Raw genomic sequence first — 24,911 nt, 5'->3', positions numbered from 1 at the left:
ATAGACTATGTACAGCTGCAGCGATCGGTTAGCTGCTCGGATAGCAGATGTTTGAAGTTGGTGAGGGAGATAAAAAACAAGTCCCAACTTGTTTTACTTGACAACAATGGCAAAAGCAAATACATTATTCAGCAGAAACAACACCAAGAATGAACTGATCCACATCAACTCACCACATTCTGATAATGTACCTACCAGAATATGACTGAGCCCAGCCATTGAAGTTATGACATCACTAAATGGATCCGTCTGTGCATTGATTCCACTCTGAACAACATTCCCATGTGTACATGTGATCTGATTAACAATATGTACACAGGCTGGGTATATTGTACATTCATGCCTGCACAATAAACTTCTCACCCCAGTGAGATAAAATATATTTAATTGGTATACAGTAATGATTGTTTTACAATACATGTCATGGGAACAGGAAATGTGCTACTGTTTGACAGAGGTCTTCTGACCCATTGAACAGAACGGCCATCATAACTCAGTTTCACCCCAAACTGTTAACTAATGTGCACACGGTTCCCGAAACGGTGAACTAACACACACGACCTCGCATGCCTCACATCTTCCTTGTTGCCTCAGGCATACATCAATCTGTCTCCAAGCCCCTAGCTGTCAGGCTCCCACAGCATTAGATCATCTGTTTATCACGGAGAAGGAAATCCCAGGTAGTTCGTTTCTCCAGACGTGAGTAGCTAGTTTATCTAGTGGGACGTGACCAACGTCTAATTTTCAGGGTAGCTAGATAGATAAATAGCTAGAGGCAGGTTGATTTGTTGCTAAAAGTTGCTAAATTACGTTGTGATGTCATTGCGTGATAACGTAAAACTGCGTCATTATGTAGAATACACAATAACGTTACTCATATCGACTGGCCATCTCGACAAAAAATATGATTTGACATTTGTTCAGGTACAGACTCCCACTCCTTTCTGTACAATTTTGATTGAGACATGTTGATTGATGTTGTAAGTTCTGTTCAAGATCAAACATTCGTGACCAACTATATTCATTGGGTTTGGCTCGTTGAACCCGTACCTCTGCTGCAGCAGTCAGCCAACAATGATTTGCAATTTGCTGAAATTTGCTGCTGGCGTCACTCACAATGCACTTTTGCAGCCAGGCACGTGTGTTGTGACTGAGTGTGACAGAGAAAATCGTTTTTGTGTCATATAGAGGGGAAATGCGTGCATTTTAGCATTTGAGTCACTTTTCAAAAGTTGCTAAAAGTTCCAAATACAATTTTAAAAGTAGCTACATTTGTTGCTAGGTGCTGTTTGAAAAAAAAGTTGGCAGAGTAGTCTGAAAGGTTGCTAAATTTAGCAGCTAAATTGGCATCACTGGATGCCAGAGAGGAAGAGGCAACGCGTGTGGTTCCTGATTCATTATAATAAGATTTTTTTCAGGGTGAATACAATTGCACTAAAAATTTTTCTTTTTTGTATTATTTCATGAATTTTTTTGTATGTTTGAGTATTTTCTTGTTAATACCTGTGTTTTGTTAGACATGTTTGATGTAGCTGTAAACTGATTTTTGTATTATGAATAATAATTAAAAAATAATAATAATAAAGCGTGAGGCTCCATTCGTCAATATGTCCACACGAGATTACAGCGATAAACTGACTTTTTGTATGGCGGTCTATGCGTATCGGATTTGGTCAACAAAAACATTTAATTAGATGCTAATTTGCTGATGTTTCGGTTGTTACAAATGTATTGATATAAGTGGACGCATATGGCACTGTTCCTAGGCCGTCATAGATAATAAGCATTTGTTCTTAACTGACTTGCCTTGTTAAATAAAGTTTTTTTTTTTTTTTAAACTGTTGGTGACAGAATGGAAGCGTTCCTATGCTCTGATCTTACTGACAGTTTACATTGCCCGAATAGGTATTTTACGTATCAGCTAGCCACATATGTAATAGCAATTTGTCAGTCGATAACGTAGCTGTGGGACCCGCAGTTTCCAATGCCGCGTTTACATGCTAGTCGCAACTAGGAAACTCGAAAATGTTTGACTTGCTAACTGGTTGTAATGACATTTCACTGGCTGTATAAATGTGAAGCATCTGCCTGCGGTTTCCACTCACTAGTGAGAGGAAGCCCATTGTCCGGCAGGGGGAGAAGATGAAACGAGATGGATGTTGGCATTCTGCACATTTTCTCATCAATGAAACATTACAATCTGTGCTAAACAGAGTGGATAACGTTTTGTAGATTTTACCCTTCACCAAAGTTTTAATTTCAGTTGTTTAGAAGGACTTCTGTAACGGAAATATGCAAATGTGGCGAGAACGCGTCAATAGGATCTCGCTAGCTCTTGTCTGTTTTGCCACAGGCTGTGGTCTATCTTAGTTTTAAAAACGTATAATACACGTCTTACCATTAAGCAAGTCGGAAAAATGTCAGTTTCCTTCTTCCGACCAGTACGAGAACGCGACATTAACTAGCACTTGTATTCCGCTTCGCAAGCATGCAAGGCATCAACAGCCAATCCAGTAAGGGTTGGAAGCTATAACGAGTCAATGGCTGCATTCCAAACACTTAAAAAAAGGCATGTTTTTGTTTGGTTAGATTTTGGAAATTGTAAAAATATATATTTTTTCCTTCCCCAGAAGTTCCCGCTAGGCAGGCTAACGTTAGTTAGATAATTCATTTGCTAGCTATCATACAGTAGTCGTATATTAATGATATAGTTAATAAAAGTAGACATGCAATCATAGTTGACTATAGCGCATAAAGCACCCACAAGCTACCGGTGGCTGAAAACACAAATCATCGCGGATTGAACGAGTGACACATTTCCAGGCAAGGGTGGTCCATTTAAAAATCATTCCTTCCTCCCTCACCCTGCAAGTGTAAACTCATCACACGTCATGAAACGTCATCAGAAGGGTCCACTTAATTTGAGGACTGAGGGGATAGTGTGTGTATTTTAAGTGTTTGAAATGAAGACATGGTCTTCAATTGATACATACGGTACGGCGGAAGCAACCGACTGTAGACGAAATTCGAGGAGTGAATTGAGGAGTGAATTCGGGGGAGGTGCATCTGCGACAGCCGAAAATCGGACACTAACATGCTGACTAGACAGGGCACGCCATTATGCCTGTTGATTTTGTTCATCCACACCAGATGCGGAGGTTGAAATATCAAAACAAGGAACCACCTATATTAATTTGGGACAGGTCGAAAACCATGACACATTCATGTCTATTTAGCTAGCTTGCTTGCTGTTGCTAGCTAATTTGCCCAAGGATATAAACATTGGTTTGTTATTTGACCCGAAATGCTAAATCCTCTAATTTGACAATTAATCCACAAAAGGGTAAACCGAGTCAGTTTCTAGTCATCTCTCCCATTCGGTCTTCTTCGGACTATATTGCAGTTTGCAACCAACTTTAAGGTGCATTACCACCACTAACTTGACTGGAGTGTGGACCTCAGTTCATCTTTCAATCACCCACCTGGGTATATGCTCCTAAAAACCAATGAGGAGATGGGAGGCAGGACTTGCAGCGCATCATGTGTAAAATAAAAATTGAACCAAGTTCTATTTTAGCGCCAGGCTACGCAGAAGCTCCTTGACGTGGGCGAGCAGTTTGTATAAAATTATTGAATAACGTGCAAATATTTTTTAACACGAGTGGCCAGCATGTGACTCAGATCAACATGGCAGTGTTGCCATTGTTTATTAAAACCTGCATTGACCCTTCGATTTTGATTTTATTTTTGCACTTCACACACTGCTACTATGCTCTTTATCAGTTATCCTGATGCCTAGTCACTTTACATGTCTACCCATACCACTCCAGTATCCCTGCACATTGTAAATATGGTATTGGCACTGACCAATGACCTGTATATAGCTTAATTACTTTCTTGTGTTCTTAGGTGTTTTTGTTCAACTTTATATATTTTTTTTATAGTACTACTGATATTGACTACTGCATTGTTGGGAAAGGAATGTCCCTGCACTTGTGTATGTGACAACTTGGAAGTCTTTTTGTGGAAATAAACCTCCATACCTTGCACACACACACACACATCATATGTACATTAAATCATCCGGTAGTGCGTGCAAGTTCTCCCACTTAAAAAGATGAGACCTGTAATTTATCATAGGTACACTTCAACTATGACAGACAAAATTAGAAAAAAAATCCAGAAAATCACATTGTAGGATTTTTAATGATTTCATTTTCGAATTATGGTGGAAAATAAGTATTTGGTCAATAACGAAAGTTTATTTCAATACTTTGTCATTGCCAAAAAAAGGTTATATAACAGAGATCAAACGTTTTCTGTAAGTCTACACAAGGTTCACACACACTGTTGCTGGTATTTTGGCCCATTCCTCCATGCAGGTCTCCTCTAGAGCAGTGATGTTTTGGGGCTGTTGCTGGACAACACAGACTTTCAACTCCCTACAAAGATTTTCTATGGGGTTGAGATCTGGAGACTGGCTAGGCCACTCCAGGACCTTGAAATGCTTCTTACGAAGCCACTCCTTCGTTGCCCGGGCGGTGTGTTTGGGATCATTGTCATGCTGAAAGACCCAACCACATTTCATCTTCAATGCCCTTGCTGATGGAAGGAGGTTTTCACTCAAAATCTCACGATACCTCACCCCTCACGATACCTCATGCCCCATTCATTCTTTCCTTTACACGGATCAGTCGTCCTGGTCCCTTTGCAGAAAAACAGCCCTAAAGCATGATGTTTCCACCCCCATGCTTCACAGTAGGTATGGTGTTCTTTGGATGCAACTCAGCATTCTTTGTCCTCCAAACATGACGAGTTGAGTTTTTACCAAAAAGTTCTATTTTGGTTTCATCTGACCATATGACATTCTCCCAATCTTCTTCTGGATCATCCAAATGCTCTCTAGCAAACTTCAGACGGGCCTGGACATGTACTGGCTTAAGCAGGGGGACACGTCTGGCACTGCAGGATTTGAGTCCCTGGCGGCGTAGTGTGTTACTGATGGTAGGCTTTGTTACTTTGGTCCCAGCTCTCTGCAGGTCATTCACTAGGTCCCCCCGTGTGGTTCTGGGATTTTTGCTCACCGTTCTTGTGATCATTTTGACCCCAAGGGGTGAGATCTTGCGTGGAGCCCCAGATCGAGGGAGATTATCAGTGGTCTTGTATGTCTTCCATTTCCTAATAATTGCTCCCACAGTTGATTTCTTCAAACCAAGCTGCTTACCTATTGCAGATTCAGTCTTCCCAGCTTGGTGCAGGTCTACAATTTTGTTTCTGGTGTCCTTTGACAGCTCTTTGGTCTTGGCCATAGTGGAGTTTGGAGTGTGACTGTTTGAGGTTGTGGACAGGTGTCTTTTATACTGATAACAAGTTCAAACAGGTGCCATTAATACAGGTAACGAGTGGAGGACAGAGGAGCCTCTTAAAGAAGAAGTTACAGGTCTGTGAGAGCCAGAAATCTTGCTTGTTTATAGGTGACCAAATACTTATTTTCCACCATAATTTGCAAATAAATTCAAAATCCTACAATGTGATTTTCTGGATTGTTTTTTTCTCATTTTGTCTGTCATAGTTGAAGTGTACCTATGATGAAAATTACAGGCCTCATATTTTTAAGTGGGAGAACTTGCACAATTGGTGGCTGACTAAATACTTTTTTGACCCACTGTATGTGGTAAATACCACCTTCCCACTTGATTACGAACTTGATTAGCTGTCAATGTTAATATTTATTAATAAATGTATCGCATCGGAGCCATGAGTTGTGTGCAGATGTTATTCTCCAAGATGACAATATATAAATACATTGTTGTCACTTGTCAAACATGCTATTCATTTTGGTGAAATGAAAACAAAGCCCTACCTACACAAACAAAAAGGTACACCACCACAAGTACATATCAATATGTTTATTGAATATTAAGGTAAATATTTCACATTAATACAGGCTACGTAAAGTAGAGCCACTATACGACGTGAAATGTACTCTCAATTTAACCCTTTTTAGTATGTAAACAATTATACATGTATTTACCACTAAAAGGTATTCTGATTTCTTTCCCTCTCTCTGCCTCTCTTTAGGTAATCATCATCCTCTAGTTGTTGGTTGAGTATCATTAGCTCCGTCGTCATCACCTTCATCAGGTCTCCCCCTGAGGAGAGCGACAACTCTGCACGTGGGTCAAAGTCCTACATCTATGCTACACAGAGCATGGAGCCTGTTGGACAGGCTGTCACCATCAATTTGGTTGTTCATCAGACATTAACAGTACTTCAATTAGGGCCCAGAATTTTCCCTCCCTCCCGACCCCACTACCATAACAGCCCTCGCTCAAATTGTAGTATATTTCTTATTTTGAGTTAGGCACATTAAAGAACGGTGTCAAGATAATTTCTCTCCAATTCTTCAAACTCTGCTTTGCTCTCCGTTCTCTACTAAAGTTAACATGTTATACAAGTCTGTTCGTTTTTTGTTGTCTCATCAGGGTTTTGTTGTCAGTTGGAAATTAAATTCATGTTTGTGGTGTGTGATGTGGATGTGTGTTTGATTGCTGTCAATGCCGGCCGGCTAGTTGACGTGGTTCAGGTGCACATGAGGAGGCCAGGTCCCAGGCCACACCTGAACGAGAAGAGGAAATTTCATTAGCAAAGAACTGTGTGTGTGTGTGTGTGTGTGTGTGTGTGTGTGTGGATAAAGTCTCACCTGCTGTGGGTCGGTGTTGTCTGCGTTGTTGGGGACCACCTTGATGATGGGGCTCCATGCAGGGTCGGCAGCGTGCAGCCCGTTGAACATGGCCCCCCCCGGACCCTCTCCCATAGGGGGGTTGGGGGGCAACATGGTCCCTCCATAAATTGACATGGCCATACCCTGGTGTTTGATGACAACAAGGTTATTAATACACATCACAACCAGGTTTACTACCTACAGTATATTAACACGGTCCTACCCTGGAGACAACCAGGTTTACTAACTACAGTATATTAACACAGTCCTACCCTGGAGACAACCAGTCCACTAACTACAGTATATTAACATGGTCCTACCCTGGAGACAACCAGTCCACTAACTACAGTATATTAACACGGTCCACTAACTACAGTATATTAACATGGTCCACTAACTACAGTATATTAACATGGTCCTACCCTGGAGACAACCAGTCCACTAACTACAGTATATTAACACGGTCCACTAACTACAGTATATTAACATGGTCCTACCCTGGAGACAACCGGTCCACTAACTACAGTATATTAACATGGTCCTACCCTGGAGACAACCAGTCCACTAACTACAGTATATTAACATGGTCCTACCCTGGAGACAACCAGTCCACTAACTACAGTATATTAACATGGTCCTACCCTGGAGACAACCAGTCCACTAACTACAGTATATTAACACGGTCCTACCCTGGAGACAACCAGTCCACTAACTACAGTATATTAACATGGTCCTACCCTGGAGACAACCAGTCCACTAACTACAGTATATTAACATGGTCCTACCCTGGAGACAACCGGTCCACTAACTACAGTATATTAACATTGTCCTCCCCTGGAGACAACCAGTCCACTAACTACAGTATATTAACATGGTCCTACCCTGGAGACAACCAGTCCACTAACTACAGTATATTAACATTGTCCTACCCTGGAGACAACCAGTCCACTAACTACAGTATATTAACATTGTCCTACCCTGGAGACAACCAGGTCCACTAACTACAGTATATTAACACGGTCCTACCCTGGAGACAACCAGTCCACTAACTACAGTATATTAACACGGTCCTACCCTGGAGACAACCAGTCCACTAACTACAGTATATTAACATGGTCCTACCCTGGAGGCAACCAGTCCACTAACTACAGTATATTAACACGGTCCTACCCTGGAGACAACCAGTCCACTAACTACAGTATATTAACACGGTCCTACCCTGGAGACAACCAGTCCACTAACTACAGTATATTAACATGGTCCACTAACTACAGTATATTAACATGGTCCTACCCTGGAGACAACCAGTCCACTAACTACAGTATATTAACATGGTCCACTAACTACAGTATATTAACATGGTCCTACCCTGGAGACAACCAGTCCACTAACTACAGTATATTAACATGGTCCTACCCTGGAGACAACCAGTCCACTAACTACAGTATATTAACACGGTCCTACCCTGGAGACAACCAGTCCACTAACTACAGTATATTAACACGGTCCTACCCTGGAGACAACCAGTCCACTAACTACAGTATATTAACATGGTCCACTAACTACAGTATATTAACATGGTCCTACCCTGGAGACAACCAGTCCACTAACTACAGTATATTAACATGGTCCTACCCTGGAGACAACCAGTCCACTAACTACAGTATATTAACACGGTCCTACCCTGGAGACAACCAGTCCACTAACTACAGTATATTAACATGGTCCTACCCTGGAGACAACCAGTCCACTAACTACAGTATATTAACACGGTCCTACCCTGGAGACAACCAGTCCACTAACTACAGTATATTAACATGGTCCTACCCTGGAGACAACCAGTCCACTAACTACAGTATATTAACATGGTCTTACCCTGGAGACAACCAGTCCACTAACTACAGTATATTAACATGGTCCTACCCTGGAGACAACCAGTCCACTAACTACAGTATATTAACATGGTCTTACCCTGGAGACAACCAGTCCACTAACTACAGTATATTAACATGGTCTTACCCTGGAGACAACCAGTCCACTAACTACAGTATATTAACATGGTCCACTAACTACAGTATATTAACATGGTCCTACCCTGGAGACAACCAGTCCACTAACTACAGTATATTAACATGGTCCTACCCTGGAGACAACCAGTCCACTAACTACAGTATATTAACATGGTCCTACGCTGGAGACAACCAGTCCACTAACTACAGTATATTAACATGGTCCTACCCTGGAGACAACCAGTCCACTAACTACAGTATATTAACATGGTCCACTAACTACAGTATATTAACATGGTCCACTAACTACAGTATATTAACATGGTCCACTAACTACAGTATATTAACATGGTCCACTAACTACAGTATATTAACATGGTCCTACCCTGGAGACAACCAGTCCACTAACTACAGTATATTAACATGGTCCTACCCTGGAGACAACCAGTCCACTAACTACAGTATATTAACACGGTCCTACCCTGGAGACAACCAGTCCACTAACTACAGTATATTAACATGGTCCACTAACTACAGTATATTAACACGGTCCTACCCTGGAGACAACCGGTCCACTAACTACAGTATATTAACATGGTCCTACACTGGAGACAACCAGGTCCACTAACTACAGTATATTAACATGGTCCACTAACTACAGTATATTAACATGGTCCTACCCTGGAGACAACCAGTCCACTAACTACAGTATATTAACATGGTCCTACCCTGGAGACAACCAGTCCACTAACTACAGTATATTAACATGGTCCTACCCTGGAGACAACCAGTCCACTAACTACAGTATATTAACATGGTCCTACCCTGGAGACAACCAGTCCACTAACTACAGTATATTAACATGGTCCTACCCTGGAGACAACCAGTCCACTAACTACAGTATATTAACATGGTCCTACCCTGGAGACAACCAGTCCACTAACTACAGTATATTAACATGGTCCTACCCTGGAGACACAGACAAAAAGAGGAATGGCCATTTGTGATGATATGATACTTTCATGTGTGTGTTACCTTGGGGAAGTCCATGTAGTTGTTGGGGTGGTTGATGTGTTGCTGGTGGTAGTTAGCGGGGTTAGAGATGCCGGAGTCGTCCTGCTCCATGGGCTGGTACTGGGAGAAGGTGTGGTCCGCCTGCAGCCCAGGGTGGATCACGTGACTTCCCATCAGGGGCTGAGACCAACCTGACATGGCTTCTAGAGGTGAGGGAGACGGGAGGTAAGAGACAGAAATGGGGGGTGTGCTCGAAGGGGTGTGTGTATAGCCATCAGCTGTATATCAGGGCAGTAAGACATTGGGGATGGAGAGACCAGCGTGGGTTAGAGGTTGTGTGTGTGTGTGTCTGGAATGTGTGTGACTACTCACCCGAGGCGCTGCCGACTCCAAAGGACCATATGCCTCCCTGTCCTACAGGAGCGGTGTAGGAGGTCTGGAGGAGAGGAGGGTTGACGGTGGTCTGTCTGATCCTCGCCAGCCTCTCTGTCCCGATGGGAGGAGGCACCTTCCTGTCCTGCTGGCTGCTGCCCTGCTTGGCCTGGTGGGGAGGGGGGGCCACGGGGCCAGATGATGACACCGTGGAGGGAGGGGGCACCGCCTGGGACTCGCCTGGGAAGATGAGAGGTTAAAGGTTAGTGGTTTTGAGTCTAAAACACAGTTAAGCAAAAATCTCTTAAATTGTGTTAGTTAAATCATTTATGTTCTGTGTGTTGAATTCCTGGAAAATAAGCTTCATGGCCATTTTAGATTCATTTTCACACATCTGTGTCAGTACCTGATGTGGCAGCGCTCCAGGGGTGAGGGGAGAAGTGCTGTCTGCTGAAGGAGGGGGTGCCCACAGCTGCTGGCCCGTGTAGATAGACTGGACTACCAGACATACTGGTAGCATAGCTGGTCAAAGCTACATACGGAGAAAGGAGAGAGAGTTAGAGGCCTATAGACTGCAGGTAGACTGGACTATAAGACATACAATTGAAGTCGGACGTTTACATACACTTAGGTTGGAGTCATTAAAACTCGTTTTTCAACCACTCCACAAATTTCTTGTGAACAAACTATAGTTTTGGCAAGTCGGTTAAGACATCTACTTTGTGCACGACAAGTAATTTTTCCAACAATTATTTAGACAGATTATTTCACTTATAATTCAGTGGGTCAGAAGTTTACATACACTAAGTTGAATGTGCCTTTAAACAGCTTTGGAAAATTCCAGAATAGGAAGTCATGGCTTTAGAAGCTTCTGATAAGCTAATTGACATAATTTGAGTCAATTGGAGTTGTACCTGTGGATGTATTTCAAGGCCTACCTTCAAACTCAGTGACTCTTTGCTTGACATTATGGGAAAATCAAAAGAAATCAGCCAAGACCTCAGGAAAAAAAATGTAGACCTCCACAAGTCTGGTTCATCCTTGGGAGCAATTTCCAAATGCCTGAAGGTACCACGTTCATCTGTACAAACAATAGTATGCAAGTATAAACACCATGGGACCACGCAGCCGTCATACCGCTCAGGAAGGAGACGTGTTCTGTCTCCTACAGATGAATGTACTTTTGCGAAAAGTGCAAATCAATCCCAGAACAAGTGCAAAGGACCCTGTGAAGATGCTGGAGGAAACCGGTACAATACTATCTATATCCACAGTAAAACGAGTCCTATATCGACATAACCTGAAAGGCCGCTCAGCAAGGAAGAAGCCACGGCTCCAAAACATTCATTAAGAAGCCAGACTACGGTTTGCAACTGCACATGGGGACAAAGATTGTACTTTTTGGAGAAATGTCCTCTGGTCTGATGAAACAAAAATAGAACTGTTTGACCATAATGACCATCATTATGTTTGGAGGAAAAATGGGGAGGCCTGCAAGCCGAAGAACACCATCCCAACCATGAAGCACAGGGGGTGGCAGCATCATGTTGTGGGGGTGCTTTGCTGCAGGAGGGACTGTTGCACCTCACACAATAGATGGCATCATGAGGTAGGAAAATGATGTGGATATATTGAAGAAACATCTCAAGACATCAGTCAGGAAGTTAAAGCTTGGTTGCAAATGGGTCTTCCAAATGGACAATGACCCCGAGCATACTTCTAAAGTTGTGGCAAAATGGCTTAAGGACAACAAAGTCAAGGTATTGGAGTGGCCATCGCAAAGCCCTGACCTCAACCCTATAGAAAATGTGTGGGCAGAACTGAAAAAGCTTGTGCGAACAAGGAGGCCTACAAACCTGACTCAGTTACACCAGCTCTGTCAGGAGGAATGGGCCAACATTCACCCAACTTATTGTGAGAAGCTTGTGGAAGGGTACCCAAAACTTTTGACCCAAGTTAAACAATGTATAGGCAATGCTACCAAATACTAATTGAGTGTATGTAAACTTCTGACCCACTGGGAATGTGATGAAATAAAAGCTGAAATAAATCATTCTCTCTACTATTATTCTGACATTTCACATTCTAAAATAAAGTGGTGATCCTAACTGACCTAAGACATGGAGTTTTTACTAGGATTAAATGTCAGGAATTGTGAAGAATTGTGAAGAATGAAGAACAGAGTTTAAATGTATGTGGCTAAGGTGTATGTAAACTTCTGACTTCAACTGTACTGGTAGCATAGCTGGTCAGACTTAGAGCTGTAAGACAGGGAGAGAGTTTGGGGCGTAAGGTTGACCAAGAAACTGAAGTTGAAATTGGGTTTCTATTTCAGGAACAAAAAAATCTTGCTTTTCAATGTTAGTCTGAAAGGATGTTGTTCAAAGCACTTAACATTTTTTATTTATTTTAAATCAGCGCTGGATTATGGTGATATTGTCTATATGCAGGCCTCAGCAAGTACCTTAAACTCTAGACAGTGTATCACGGTGCTTTAAGATCTATTACTAATGCTAGATTACGGACCCATCACTGTGATCTGTATGCTATGGTGCAATGGACCGCTCTCTCCACCAGGAGGCTAAAGCACAGATACACTTATATGTGCACAGCATTGATGGACAACTCCCTTTTCATCTCTGTTCCTTACTGACCAGATCAGTCACTCAATATAGTCTTCGTTCACAGTCGCTGCTGTCCTTGTCTGTTCCTAAGGCTAGAACCGAGATGGGGAAACAATATTTTTCCCATAATGCCCTTCCATCCCGGAACATGCTTCAGAAGGTTGGGGAGTTAGTGTCCTTGTCTGTTTTAAGACTCTGATCGACAACACTTTGTGACAACTGCAGTTGTTTCTAATATTCAATTGTGTCTGTAACTTGTGACACTGTCCTCTGTGTGTATTCTGTATTTTTTTGTAATGTTTTATGGACACGCTACTATTTCCCTGTTTTGCCTTCTTGCCAGGTCGCCCTCGCAAAATAGGTTTTTAACCTCAATGGGTTTTACCTGGTTAAATAAAACAATAAAAAGGTCAAACACAGTAAAATAAATACATCTAAAATGGCCCTTTCTTTTACCAATAGGACTGTTGACCATCCTCTGTGAGGCAGAGCGGTACCCAGGGGCCTTGGAGCTGTCTGGAGGAGGGGCCATCATGCCATCCATCTGGCCCATGTAGGCGGGAGGGGCAGAATACTGCTGCTCAGGAGGGGAGCGGGCAGGGAGGTGGCACGCACCCCACACCTGGTTGTTACCCACCTAATAGAGAGAAGTGGTTAATGAGCAAACTGGGGCACAGGCACTGATGTTTAGGTCACTACCTTTAAACATGTTGTTACTCTATGGCAGGGCTCTCCAACCCTGTTCCTGGAGAGATACCCTTCTGTAGGTTTCAACTCCAACCCTGTTCCTGGAGAGATACCCTTCTGTAGGTTTCAACTCCTAACTCTTAAAACCTACTGAATGGTATCTCTCCGGGAATGGGGTTGGAGTTAAAATTTACTGGATGGTATGTCTACAGGAACAGGGTTGGCATCTCTCCAGGAACAGGGTTGGAGTTAAAACCTACTGGATGGTATCTCTCCAGGAACGGGTTGGAGTTAAAACCTACTGGATGGTATCTCTCCAGAAACAGGGTTGGAGTTAAAACCTACTGGATGGTATCTCTCCAGGAACAGGGTTGGAGTTAAAACCTACTGGATGGTATCTCTCCAGGAACAGGGTTGGAGTTAAAACCTACTGGATGGTATCTCTCCAGGAACAGGGTGGGAGAGTCCTGCTCTATTGTAATAAAATGTTTTTCTGTGGATAATAAAAATAGTGGCACCCACCTGGTTGTTGTTGTCGAACATGCTGCTGAAATGGTTGAAGAGGGCTGCAGGGCCGAAGTTAGGGGGCATCTGCTGGGGCTTGGCCCCACCATGGACCTGCTGTTGCTGCATCGGAGAGCCGTTCATCAGACCCATGGAGGACTGGGGCTGAGGGAGCATGGAGGGGGGCTGGGGCAGCTTCTGTTTGGGGTGCTCATGTTGTTGCTGTGTGTTGTGGGGTAGGAACGGTTGTTGTTGCTGCTGCTGGTTGGGGTGTTGGTAGTAGGGCCCTGTCGGGGGCTGCATGCGGTGTGAGATGCGGGGAGCGGGAGCCGAGAAGTGGGGTACGGTGCTGTTGGGGTGTTTGTGTGAGGGGGCGGAGGAGGATGGGGGGAGGTGGGAGCTGGACTGGAGAGGTGGAGGGGGGTCTGATGAGCTGGTGGAGGTTAGGGGAGGAGGGGGTTGGTGCTGCTGCTGGCGGGGCTCAGGTTTGGAGGGGGCAGCCATGGCAGGGGCGGTGAAACCACCTGAACTAACCACATTGTTGACGGAGACGTGCTGGCCCTCCTGAGAGAGGGAGGGGGTCAGCTTCTCCTTGCCTGGGGGAGCAGTGGGGGCGCTGGGAGGTGACTTGGGGGGCTGAGAGATGGGTGCGACCTGGGGATGAGGAGTGTTAGGGGCGTACGTAGCCATTAAGCCTGTGTGTTGGTGGGCGGGAGACACTGTACCTCTCACTGAGTGACTACTACTGACAGTGGTGGCAGTAACCATGGAGACAGAGTTGATCCCTGTGTGCTTGGGGTCAGAGGTGAACAGCTGTTTCCTGACTGAGGAAGGGGTGGGGGCACTGGGTTGGGCCTGGGCCCCATGAGGGTGGTTAGGGGTGTGGGGTGACCCTGTAGTCGTAGCTGTCTGACTGTTAGAGGCACTAGGACTGGAGACAGAGGAGCCCGTGGATGATGTGTTATTGTGATCATTATGACTAGACAAGTTGGATCTGGTCTGGTTGTTACCACTGCTACCACCGTTGTGTTTGGGGGAGCTGTTGGCGCTACCGGGACTCAGCGGCCGCACCGGGAACGGGCCCCAGGTGCTGGCGGCAGGGGAGAAGGTCCCACCAAACTGGGCCATGGGCAGCCTGGGGAGCCTGATCTGATGCATGGTCTGGGCTGCCAGGAGGGCCAGCTGGGGATGGGCATAGGCCAGGGGGAGAGACACAGGGAAGGGCTGCCTCACCCCAGACAGACCCTTACCCATCTTACCCCCTGTCTGAGAGGATGAAGACTGGAAGGAGACCCCAGAGGACGTGACCAGGGAGCCCAGGGCCTTGGCACCGATGGTGAGGTTAAGGTTAGCTCCAGTGGGGGTGGGGAATGGGGCTGAGGTGGTCTTGGAGCCCGGGGCCCTGATGTGGTTCCTGGGGATCAGGTCCTCTAGTTCCTTGGCTGGGTCCTGGATCAGAGAGTTGATCAGCTGGACTGCGTGGCGTGTTGACTCTGTGCCACCTCTGGAATGAACCATCACAACACAGGGGTCAGGGGCCACACAACAATGAAAACATTCCATGGACATGGTTCCAACCAATCACAGTATCTCAACTCTTCACTGATCTCCTGGAGATACGGCAGGAGGATTAGACACTCCACTTCATTCCTTTTAAATATGTAGAATCACTCAGATCAGTGGTTCCCAAACTTTTTATAGACCTGTACCCCTTCAAACATTCAACCTCCAGCTGAGTACCCCCTCTGGCACCAGGGTCAGCTGTACCCCCTCTGGCACCAGGGTCAGCTGTACCCCCTCTGGCACCAGGGTCAGCTGTACCCCCTCTGGCACCAGGGTCAGCTGTACCCCCTCTGGCACCAGGGTCAGAGCACTCTCAAATGTTGTTTTGTGCCATCATTGTAAGCCTGTCACACACACACACACACACTAGACAATGAATTTATTAAACATAACAATGAGTGTAAGTTGTCATCATAACCCAGCTCGTGGGAAGTGACAAAGAGCTCTTTAGGACCAGGGCACAAATAATAATAATCAATCATTTTGCTCTTTATTTAACCATCTTACATATAAAACCTTATTTGTTCATTAAAAAGTGTGAATAACTCACCACAGGTTAATGATGTGTGCTTGAAAGGATGCACATAACTCTGCACTGTTGGGTTGTATTGGAGAGAGTCTCAGTCTTAAATCATTTTCCACACCGTCTGTGTCTGTATTTAGTTTTCATGCTAGTGAGGGCCGAGAATCCACTCTCACATAGGTACCTGGTTGCAAAGGCCATCAGTGTCTTAGTGTGATTTGCCAAGGCAGGATACTCTGAGCGCAGCCCTGTCCAGAAATCTGGCAGTGGCTTCTGATTAAATTCAATTTTCACAGAACCGCTTGTTGCAATTTTGATGAGGCTCTCTTGTTCAGATATCGGTAAGTGGACTGGAGGCAGGTCATGAAAGGGATAATGAATCCAGTTGTTTGTGTCATCTGTTTCGGGAAAGTACCTGTGTAATTGCTCACCCAATGTTCTCAGGTGCTTCGCTATATCACATTTGACATTGTCAGTAAGCTTGAGTTCATTCTCACACAAACAAATCATACAATGATGGAAGACCTGTGTGTTGTCCTTGTTAATACAGACAGAGGAGATCTCCAACTTCTTAATCATAGCCTCAATTTTGTCCCGCACATTGAATATAGTTGTGGAGAGTCCCTGTAGTCCTAGATTCAGATCATTCAGGTGAGAAAAAACATCTCCCAGAGAGGCCAGTGAGAAACTCATCATCATACAAGTGGTCAGACAAGTGAAAATGGTCAGTAAAGAAAACTTTAAGCTCGTCAATACTTTGTCAATACTTTGCCCCTTGATAACCAGCGCACTTCTGTATGTTGTAAAAGCGTTACATGGTCGCTGCCCATATCATTGCATAGTGCAGAAAATACACGAGAGTTCAGGGGTCTTGATTTAACAAAGTAAACCATTTTCACTGTAGTGTCCAAGCTGTCAGGCAGTCCTTTGGCAGCAAGAGCCTCTCGGTGGATGCTGCAGTGAACCCAAGTGGTGTCGGGAGCAACTGCTTGCACGCGCGTTACCACTCCTCTATGTCTCCATGTCATGACTTTTATGCCATCAGTACAGATGCCAACACATCCATCAGTACAGATACCAACATATCCATCAGTACAGATACCAACACATCCATCAGTCCAGATACCAACACATCTTGACCACCAAAGTCCATTTGATGTGACAAAGCTGTCCAGTACTTTAAAAAATATCCTCTCATGTTGTCCTGGTTTCCAGTGGTTTGCAGAAGAGGATGTCTTCCTTAATTGACCCCTCATAAACATCTCCTGCCAGGTCACTGATGCGTTGTGAAACAGTGTTGTTTGATGAAGAAATTGTCTGTATAGTTTTTTTTGTCCTTTTCCCCCAGCATTGTCCCAGCCATATCCGCGACAGCAGGAAGAATGAAGTCCTCCACAATAGTATGGGGCTTGCCTGTCTTCGCCAGTCCTCCACAATAGTATGGGGCTTGCCTGTCTTAGCCAGTCCTCCACAATAGTATGGGGCTTGCCTGTCTTAGCCAGTCCTCCACAATAGTATGGGGCTTGCCTGTCTTAGCCAGTCCTCCACAATAGTATGGGGCTTGCCTGTCTTAGCCAGTCCTCCACAATAGTATGGGGCTTGCCTGTCTTAGCCACTCGGTAGCTCACCATATAAGACGCTTCCGTGGCTTATTCTTCAAATGGTCGTGTTTAATTTCAAAATGTCTGCGCAAGAGTGAAGGTTTCCCGCGAGAGAGTAACGGTTTATGTGAGTGGATGTTAATTATTTTACTAGGCTACCTGTATCACCCAAATGTATAACCCCGCTGGAAAATATAAACATACTGTTTATTTTTTTTAAGTGAATCACATTTTTATTCAGGGTACTCCCGACGGCCTTGCGCATACCCCTGGTAGTTTGGGAAAAACCTGACTGGGATAAATCAACACATAGCTATTACCCTTTTCTCTGCTTTCCTCCTGTTCAGTTCTCTACTCTGCTGACTGGTGTAATAGTGTGCTGCCGTCACCACAGGGGTCCCCTCCCTGTCCCTACCTGATGGTGATCATTCTCTCTCCGTTCTTGTCTTTCTGTTTGTCCACATCGATGTGCGCTCCCGTCACGTCCTGTATAGCTGTGATGTTGCAGCCTCCTCTACCCATGATCCTCGACACCACCGAGGCCGGGACCGACAGCTTCTTGGACCTGCAGCCCAGAGAGAGAGAGAGAGATTCATATGGGGTTTAGAACCGGGCCAAAGCACAAAATCCATGCGGAGCCACAGGCCTGACAACTTACTCTTCCTCATTGTCTAAAACAGTGATTCCCAACCAGGGGTACCTGGCCTATCCACAGGGGGGACTAGAGAAGACTCATGAGACCAAAGGCCTACTGATAAAATACACAAGGGGGTACTTCAGGGGTACTCCAGGCAGAGCAAAATTCAGCTGGTGCTACAGTAACCGAAGACGGTTGGAAACCACTGGCCTAAAATGACCTATAGATTAACTTGAAGCATTTCCAGATGGATTTTATGGATGGAATATGTGTCTACCCACCGTCTCACCACCTCCTTCCAACCCTCCTCTCTCTTCTGTCCCCTCTTGGGGCTGGTGAGGCTCTTGCTGTTGGAGGATGTGACGGGTAGCGACATGGTCTTAAACTGAGACGGTACAGAGCTGCTGGGGGTCAACTCACTCATGTCTGGAGCTCTGAGAGGGACAGAGGGGGAGAGAAAGGGGTTAAAGGTCAGATTCACAATTAATACGGTTGCTGTTTTTAACTACGTACTTGTATTAGAAATGTACTGTTCTGTATGATTGGTGGTGCTTGACCAGCTCCTTTAGGAAAACTACAGTTCTGTGTGATTGATGGTGCTTGACCAGCTCCTTTAGGAGAACTACAGTTCTAACTCAAACCAAAGGTACTGCAGGTCACTCACTTCTGTGTAGGTTTGGAGATGGAGACGGTGACTGGGTGTAGCTGATGACAGTGTCTCTTCTCTGGGCCTGGCTGCAGGCTGTGAGAGGGGCCCGAGGACGAAGAGGATGAAGAGGAAGAGGAAGAAGAGGAGAGGTCAGGGAGGAAGTTGAGCTCCTGGCTCTTGCCCCCACTGCTGCTACTTTCACTGGCACAGTCGGTGCTGTCCAGGGGGTCTGAGTCGCTGGTGCCCCCTGCACCCCCAGCCCCGCTCCGCGGGTCACCATGGATCTTGTTTGCCTTGTGTTGTGCCAGCACCACCTGCTGGACAGAGATGGAATTATCACTGATTAGACACCTTGATTGACTTGCTTTGACTGTTTGACAGTAGAATTGTGAAAGGAAATGTGTATTTTCAGCCTCCCAGAATTGTTTTTTAAAAACACTGGCTTCACTCATCCTTGAATTTATCTACATTATATTTTACAGTCATGACCAGCAGTATGTGGACACCTGCTCGTCTAACAGCTCATTCCAAAATCACAGGGATTAATATAGAGTTGGTCCCCCTTTGCTGCTATAACAACCTCCACTCGTCTGGTTTTCCACTAGATGTTGGAACATTGCTGCGGGGACTTGCTTCCATTCAGCCGCAAAAGCATTAGTGAAGTCGGGCACTGATGTTGGGCTTTTAGTCCGGGCTCAGTCGGCATTCCAATTCATCCCAAGGGTGTTAGATGGTGTTGAGGTCAGGGCTCTGTGCAGGCCATTCAAATTCTTCTATATCGAAGCACAGGGGCATTGTCATGCTTAAACAGGAAAGGGCATTCTCCAAACTGTTGCCACAAAGTTGTAAGCACAAAATAATCTAGAATGTCATTGTATGCTGTAGTGATTTTCATTCACTGGAACAAGGTGCCTAGCCTGAAACATGAAAAACAGCCCCAGACCATTATTCTTCCCCCACCAAACTATACAGTTGGCACTATGCATTGTGGCAGGTAGTGTTCTCCTGGCATCCGCCAAACCCAGATTTGTCTGTCGGACTGCCTGATGTGCGGCTGCTCGGCCATGAAAAACCCATTTCATAAAGCCCCAGACAGAACAGTTATTGTGCTGACATTGCTTCCAGAGACAGTTTGGAACTCGGTAGTGAGTGTTGCAACCGAGGACAAACTTTCTATGCGCTCCAGCGATCCCGTTCGGTGAGCTTGTGTGGCCTACCACTTTGCCGCTGAGCCATTGTTTCTCCGAGACGTTTCCACTTCACAATAACAGCACTTCAAGTTGACCAGGGCAACTCTAGCAGGGCAGAAATTTGTTGAACTGACCTACTGGGAAGTTGGCATCCTATGACGGGGTCACGTTGAAAGTCAGAGCTCTTCAGTAAGGACATTCTACTGCCAATGTTTGTCTATGGAGATTGCATTGCTGTGTGCTCGATTGTATACACCTGTCAGCAATGTGCGTGGCTGAAATAGACAAATCCACTAATTTGAAAGGGGTGTCCACACACACACACAAGTTTGGACACAACTACTCATTCAAGGGTTTTTCTTTATTTTTACATTGTAGAATAATAGTGACAACATCAAAACTATGAAACCAAAAAAAAAGTGTTAAATGAATCAAAAATATATTTTATATTTGAGATTCTTCAAAGTTGCCACCCTTTGCCTTGATGACAGCTTTGCACACTTGGCATTCTCTCAACCAGCTTCATCTGGAATGCTTTTCTAACAGTCTTGAAGGAGTTTCCACATATGCTGAGCACTTGTTGGCTGCTTTTCCTTCATTCTGCGGTCCAACTCAACCCGAACCATCTCAATTGGGTTGAGGTCGGGTGATTGTGGAGGCCAGGTCATCTGATGCAGCACTCCATCACTCTCCTTCTTGGTCAAATAGCCCTTACACAGCCTGGAGGTGTGTTGGGTCATTGTCTTGTTGAAAAATAAATGATAGTCCCACTAAGCGAAAACCAGATGGAATGGTGAATCGCTGCAGAATGCTGTGATAGCCATGCTGGTTAAGTGTGCCTTGAATTCTAAATAAATCACAGACAGTGTCACCAGCAAAGCACTCCCACACCATACCTCCTCCTCCTCCATGCTTCACGGTGGGAACCACACATGCAAATATCATCCTTTCACTCACACTGCGGTCTCACAAAGACAGGGCGGTTTAAACCAAATATCTCAAATTTGGACTCATCAGACCAAAGCACAGATTTCCACCAGTCTAATGTCCATTGCTCGTGTTTCTGGGCCCAAACAAGTCTCTTCTTCTTATTGGTGTCCTTAAGTAGTGGTTTCTTTGCAGCAATTCGATGATGAAGACCTGATTCACGCAGTCTCCTCTGAACAGTTGGTGTTGAGATGTGTCTGTTACTTGAACTCTGAAGCATTTATTTGGGCTGCAATTTCTGAGGCTGGTAACTCTAATGAACTTATCCTCTGCAGCAGAGGTAACTCTGGTCTTCCTTTCCTGTGGCGTTACCAATGAGAGCCAGTTTCATCATAGCGCTTGATGTTTTTTGCGACTGAACTTGAAGCAACTTTTACATTTCTTGACATTTTCCAGATTGACTGACCTTCATGTCTTAAAGTAATGGACTGTCGTTCCTCTTTGCTTATTTGAGCTGTTGTTGCCATAATATGTACTTGGTCTTTTACCAAATAGGGTAATACCTTGTCACAACACAACTGATTGTCTCAAACGCATTAAGAATTCCACAAATTAACTTTTAACAAGGCACACCTGTTAATTGAAATGCATTCCAGGTGACTACCTCATAAAGCTGGTTGAGAGAATGCCAAGAGTGTGCAAAGCTGTCATCAAGGCAAAGGGTGGTTACTTTGAAAAATGTCAAACATATTTTGAGGTGTTAACACTTGGTTACTAAATGATTCCATGTGTCATTTCATAGTTTTGATGTAGAAAATAGTAATAATAAAGCAAAACCCTTGAATGAGCAAGTGTGCAAAACTTTTGACTGGTACTGTGTGTGTGTGTGTGTGTGTGTGTGTGTGTGTGTGTGTGTAAAATCTAAATGTGAATCTATACTTTAAATACACCAACCGCCTGTGGGTCCTGCAGTATGATTGGTTAGTTACCTGTGGGTCCTGACGTATGATTGGTTAGTTACCTGTGGGTCCTGACGTATGATTGGTTAGTTACCTGTGGGTTCTGACGTATGATTGGTTAGTTACCTGTGGGTTCTGACGTATGATTGGTTAGTTACCTGTGGGTCCTGACGTATGATTGGTTAGTTACCTGTGGGTCCTGACGTATGATTGGTTAGTTACCTGTGGGTCCTGACGTATGATTGGTTAGTTACCTGTGGGTCCTGACGTATGATTGGTTAGTTACCTGTGGGTCCTGACGTATGATTGGTTAGTTATCTGTGGGTCCTGACGTATGATTGGTTAGTTACCTGTGGGTCCCGACGTATGATTGGTTAGTTACCTGTGGGTCCCGACGTATGATTGGTTAGTTACCTGTGGGTCCTGACGTATGATTGGTTAGTTACCTGTGGGTCCTGACGTATGATTGGTTAGTTACCTGTGGGTCCTGACGTATGATTGGTTAGTTACCTGTGGGTCCTGACGTATGATTGGTTAGTTACCTGTGGGTCCTGACGTATGATTGGTTAGTTACCTGTGGGTCCTGACGTATGATTGGTTAGTTATCTGTGGGTCCTGACGTATGATTGGTTAGTTACCTGTGGGTCCCGACGTATGATTGGTTAGTTACCTGTGGGTCCCGACGTATGATTGGTTAGTTACCTGTGGGTCCTGACGTATGATTGGTTAGTTACCTGTGGGTCCTGACTATGATTGGTTAGTTACCTGTGGGTCCTGCCGTATGATTGGTTCGCTGGGGGAGGAGTCCTTGGTCTTGTTCTTCTTGCTCTTGCGGTTGGTGCTGGTCGTCGTGGCAACACTGGCCCTCTTGCCGAACACAGAGCTGAAGGAGGGCGAGGTGGCGGGAATACCGATTGTGGTGGTAGTGGTCGCACTGGGGGGGTCGATGGGGGGGTCCACTTCTGAAGAGCAGGAGGGATGAATGTAGAGTTGAAGAGACAGTTCCACAATATTACATAGACATGTGTTTCCTTACTTTGAAAACAGTCTACGGAAAAGGATTGACTGCAATCTACACTTAGCTTTTGTTAAACTAGCCACAGCAAACAAATGTTAATAATCAGTATAGATATTGAAATCAAGATATAATTTACCCTCAGCGGAGTCATCCTGCTTCTGCATCTCATAGTCCTCCTCCCCCTCCTCCTTGTTTGTCTTCTGCTCCTGCTCCTCCTCCTCCTCCTCCTGCTTTTTCTTCTGCTCCTCCTTCTTCTTCTTGCGTTTCTCCTTGCGTTTCTCTCTCTTGGCGGCCAGGGCCTGCTTCTTGCTCTCCTCTCTGGACTTCTCCAGGTCGAGCTCCTTGAGGAGAATGCTGGCGTTCTTGTTGGCTTCAGCAGCCTGCTGGTCTTTGGCTTTGACGATGGTCTCCATGCACTGATGGCACTTCTTCAACAACTCCTGAGAGAGGGAGGGATGGAGAGAGGGAGGGAGAGAGTTCGTGGAGTTAGTGGACAACTCTTTCTAACCCACTGCCATACTTGCTCAAAGAGAGACCATTCCAAACCGGTGGTGGTGTTACCTTGTCAGCGATGGTGGCGATGTATCTCATACACTCAATGTCTGAGGGGAACTGGTTGACCTCCTTTACCAGGTACTGAACCACCTTTACATGACCCTGAGAAACACAGACAAGGGGAGAGAGAAAATGAAAGACACCTGTAAAATAGGCCAATATTGTTTCAGGCTGGGAGCAGTAAAGGTATGGGGAAGACTGTAGGACCTGATACTGGAACTAGGTTGTGAGAGGGCCAGGTGTTGCAGAGGGGAAGGGTCATCCTGCGACACGACCTACCTTACGGAAGGCAGCCATGAGCGGTGTGATCTTGCGGTTGTCTGCAGCGTCTACGTCGGCCCCAGCCTGCACCAGCAGCTGAACCACGTCAAAATGGCCGCCGTTGGCCGCCAGCCACAGAGGCGTGTTCCCTTTCTTGTTGCGAACATCAATGTGAGCCCCCCTGGAGAACGGAGGAAAACGGGGACAAGCGATAAACACAGGATAAAATGATGAACGAGAGAATCGAAACATTACCTTTTAGGGAAATTCCTGGCTTCAAAATGAACACTCAGACAAAGACCTTGATTCTTTCAGAATGATTGATTAGTTGGTTTAATGCCCACCTGTTGATGAGCAGCTCACAAAACTTGTAGTGGCCCTTGTCTGCAGCGATGGTGAGGGCTGTGTCTCGGGACGAGGGGACAGGAGGGGCGTTGACGTCAGCCCCTTTATCCAGCAGCACCCGGCCCACCTCAGCATAGCCCCCTGACGCTGCCTCCATTAGAGGGGTCAGACCAGTCTACCAGGGGAGGGGGAGGTCAACATCACATTTACAATATGGGGTCAATCCCTCAAACACTTAGTCAGGCACTGGGAGTTGGAGTGACAATTCTCTAGTTAGGATTCACCAGAGCCTATATGTAACTTGGCTCTGGACTTGATATACTGCTATAATATGGACCGCGACCGGTTCTGTCTCCTCACCTTGGCTCTGTGCTCTACGTTGGCCTTGCGGTCCAGCAGCAGACTGACCACCTCAGCCCGGCCCTGGAAGCAGGCCAGAGTCAGAGCCGTGTTCCTGTTAGTCTCGATCTGAGCGTTGATGTCTGAGCCCATGTCCAGCAGCAGCTTGACCGCAGGGACGTGACCGTTCATCGCTGCCAGCATCAGGGGAGAGATACCCAGCTTACTGCCCGTCCTGGAGACAGGAAGATCGAGGGAGGATTTTATCAATTAGTGAGAGACGTGAGGGACTTTCACTACCAAAGATGCAGTCATCCTTCATTTAAACAACCCAGTGCACGTTTCTGATGTAAGAAATGCTATTTCATAAATACATGTATTTGTGGAAGACCTGGGAAAGTAGTGGTATC

The 24,911-nt window shown here is 45.3% G+C and overlaps 1 protein-coding gene across 18 annotated transcripts in view; it reads right to left on the bottom strand.

Moving 5' to 3' along the window:
- Positions 1–5,894: 5,894 nt before the first annotated feature.
- The window catches only part of LOC110504378 (ankyrin repeat and KH domain-containing protein 1), a 63,310-nt gene continuing 44,293 nt past the window's right edge, over positions 5,895–24,911 (bottom strand). For 14 of the 18 annotated variants that reach the window (XM_036970158.1, XM_036970159.1, XM_036970160.1 and 11 more), the window contains 16 exons: positions 24,523–24,736; positions 24,162–24,337; positions 23,836–23,998; positions 23,563–23,658; positions 23,138–23,441; positions 22,749–22,945; positions 18,923–19,224; positions 18,540–18,692; positions 18,037–18,186; positions 13,953–15,438; positions 13,200–13,380; positions 10,526–10,651; positions 10,120–10,359; positions 9,769–9,950; positions 6,704–6,868; positions 5,895–6,619 (listed from right to left, as the gene is read on the bottom strand). In XM_036970158.1, the coding sequence (XP_036826053.1) occupies positions 6,569–6,619; positions 6,704–6,868; positions 9,769–9,950; positions 10,120–10,359; positions 10,526–10,651; positions 13,200–13,380; positions 13,953–15,438; positions 18,037–18,186; positions 18,540–18,692; positions 18,923–19,224; positions 22,749–22,945; positions 23,138–23,441; positions 23,563–23,658; positions 23,836–23,998; positions 24,162–24,337; positions 24,523–24,736 (4,186 nt within the window). In that variant the 3' untranslated portion in view covers positions 5,895–6,568. The remainder of the gene's footprint in view (positions 6,620–6,703; positions 6,869–9,768; positions 9,951–10,119; positions 10,360–10,525; positions 10,652–13,199; positions 13,381–13,952; positions 15,439–18,036; positions 18,187–18,539; positions 18,693–18,922; positions 19,225–22,748; positions 22,946–23,137; positions 23,442–23,562; positions 23,659–23,835; positions 23,999–24,161; positions 24,338–24,522; positions 24,737–24,911) is intronic. The other 4 variants (XM_036970161.1, XM_036970164.1, XM_036970176.1 and 1 more) reach the window with 2 other exon arrangements.

Source organism: Oncorhynchus mykiss, chromosome 31 (genome assembly GCF_013265735.2).
Source record: "Oncorhynchus mykiss isolate Arlee chromosome 31, USDA_OmykA_1.1, whole genome shotgun sequence".
Taxonomy (NCBI): Eukaryota; Metazoa; Chordata; class Actinopteri; order Salmoniformes; family Salmonidae; genus Oncorhynchus; species Oncorhynchus mykiss.
Note: the sequence above shows the minus strand (reverse complement) of the source record. Positions and strands in the feature narration are given on the sequence as shown.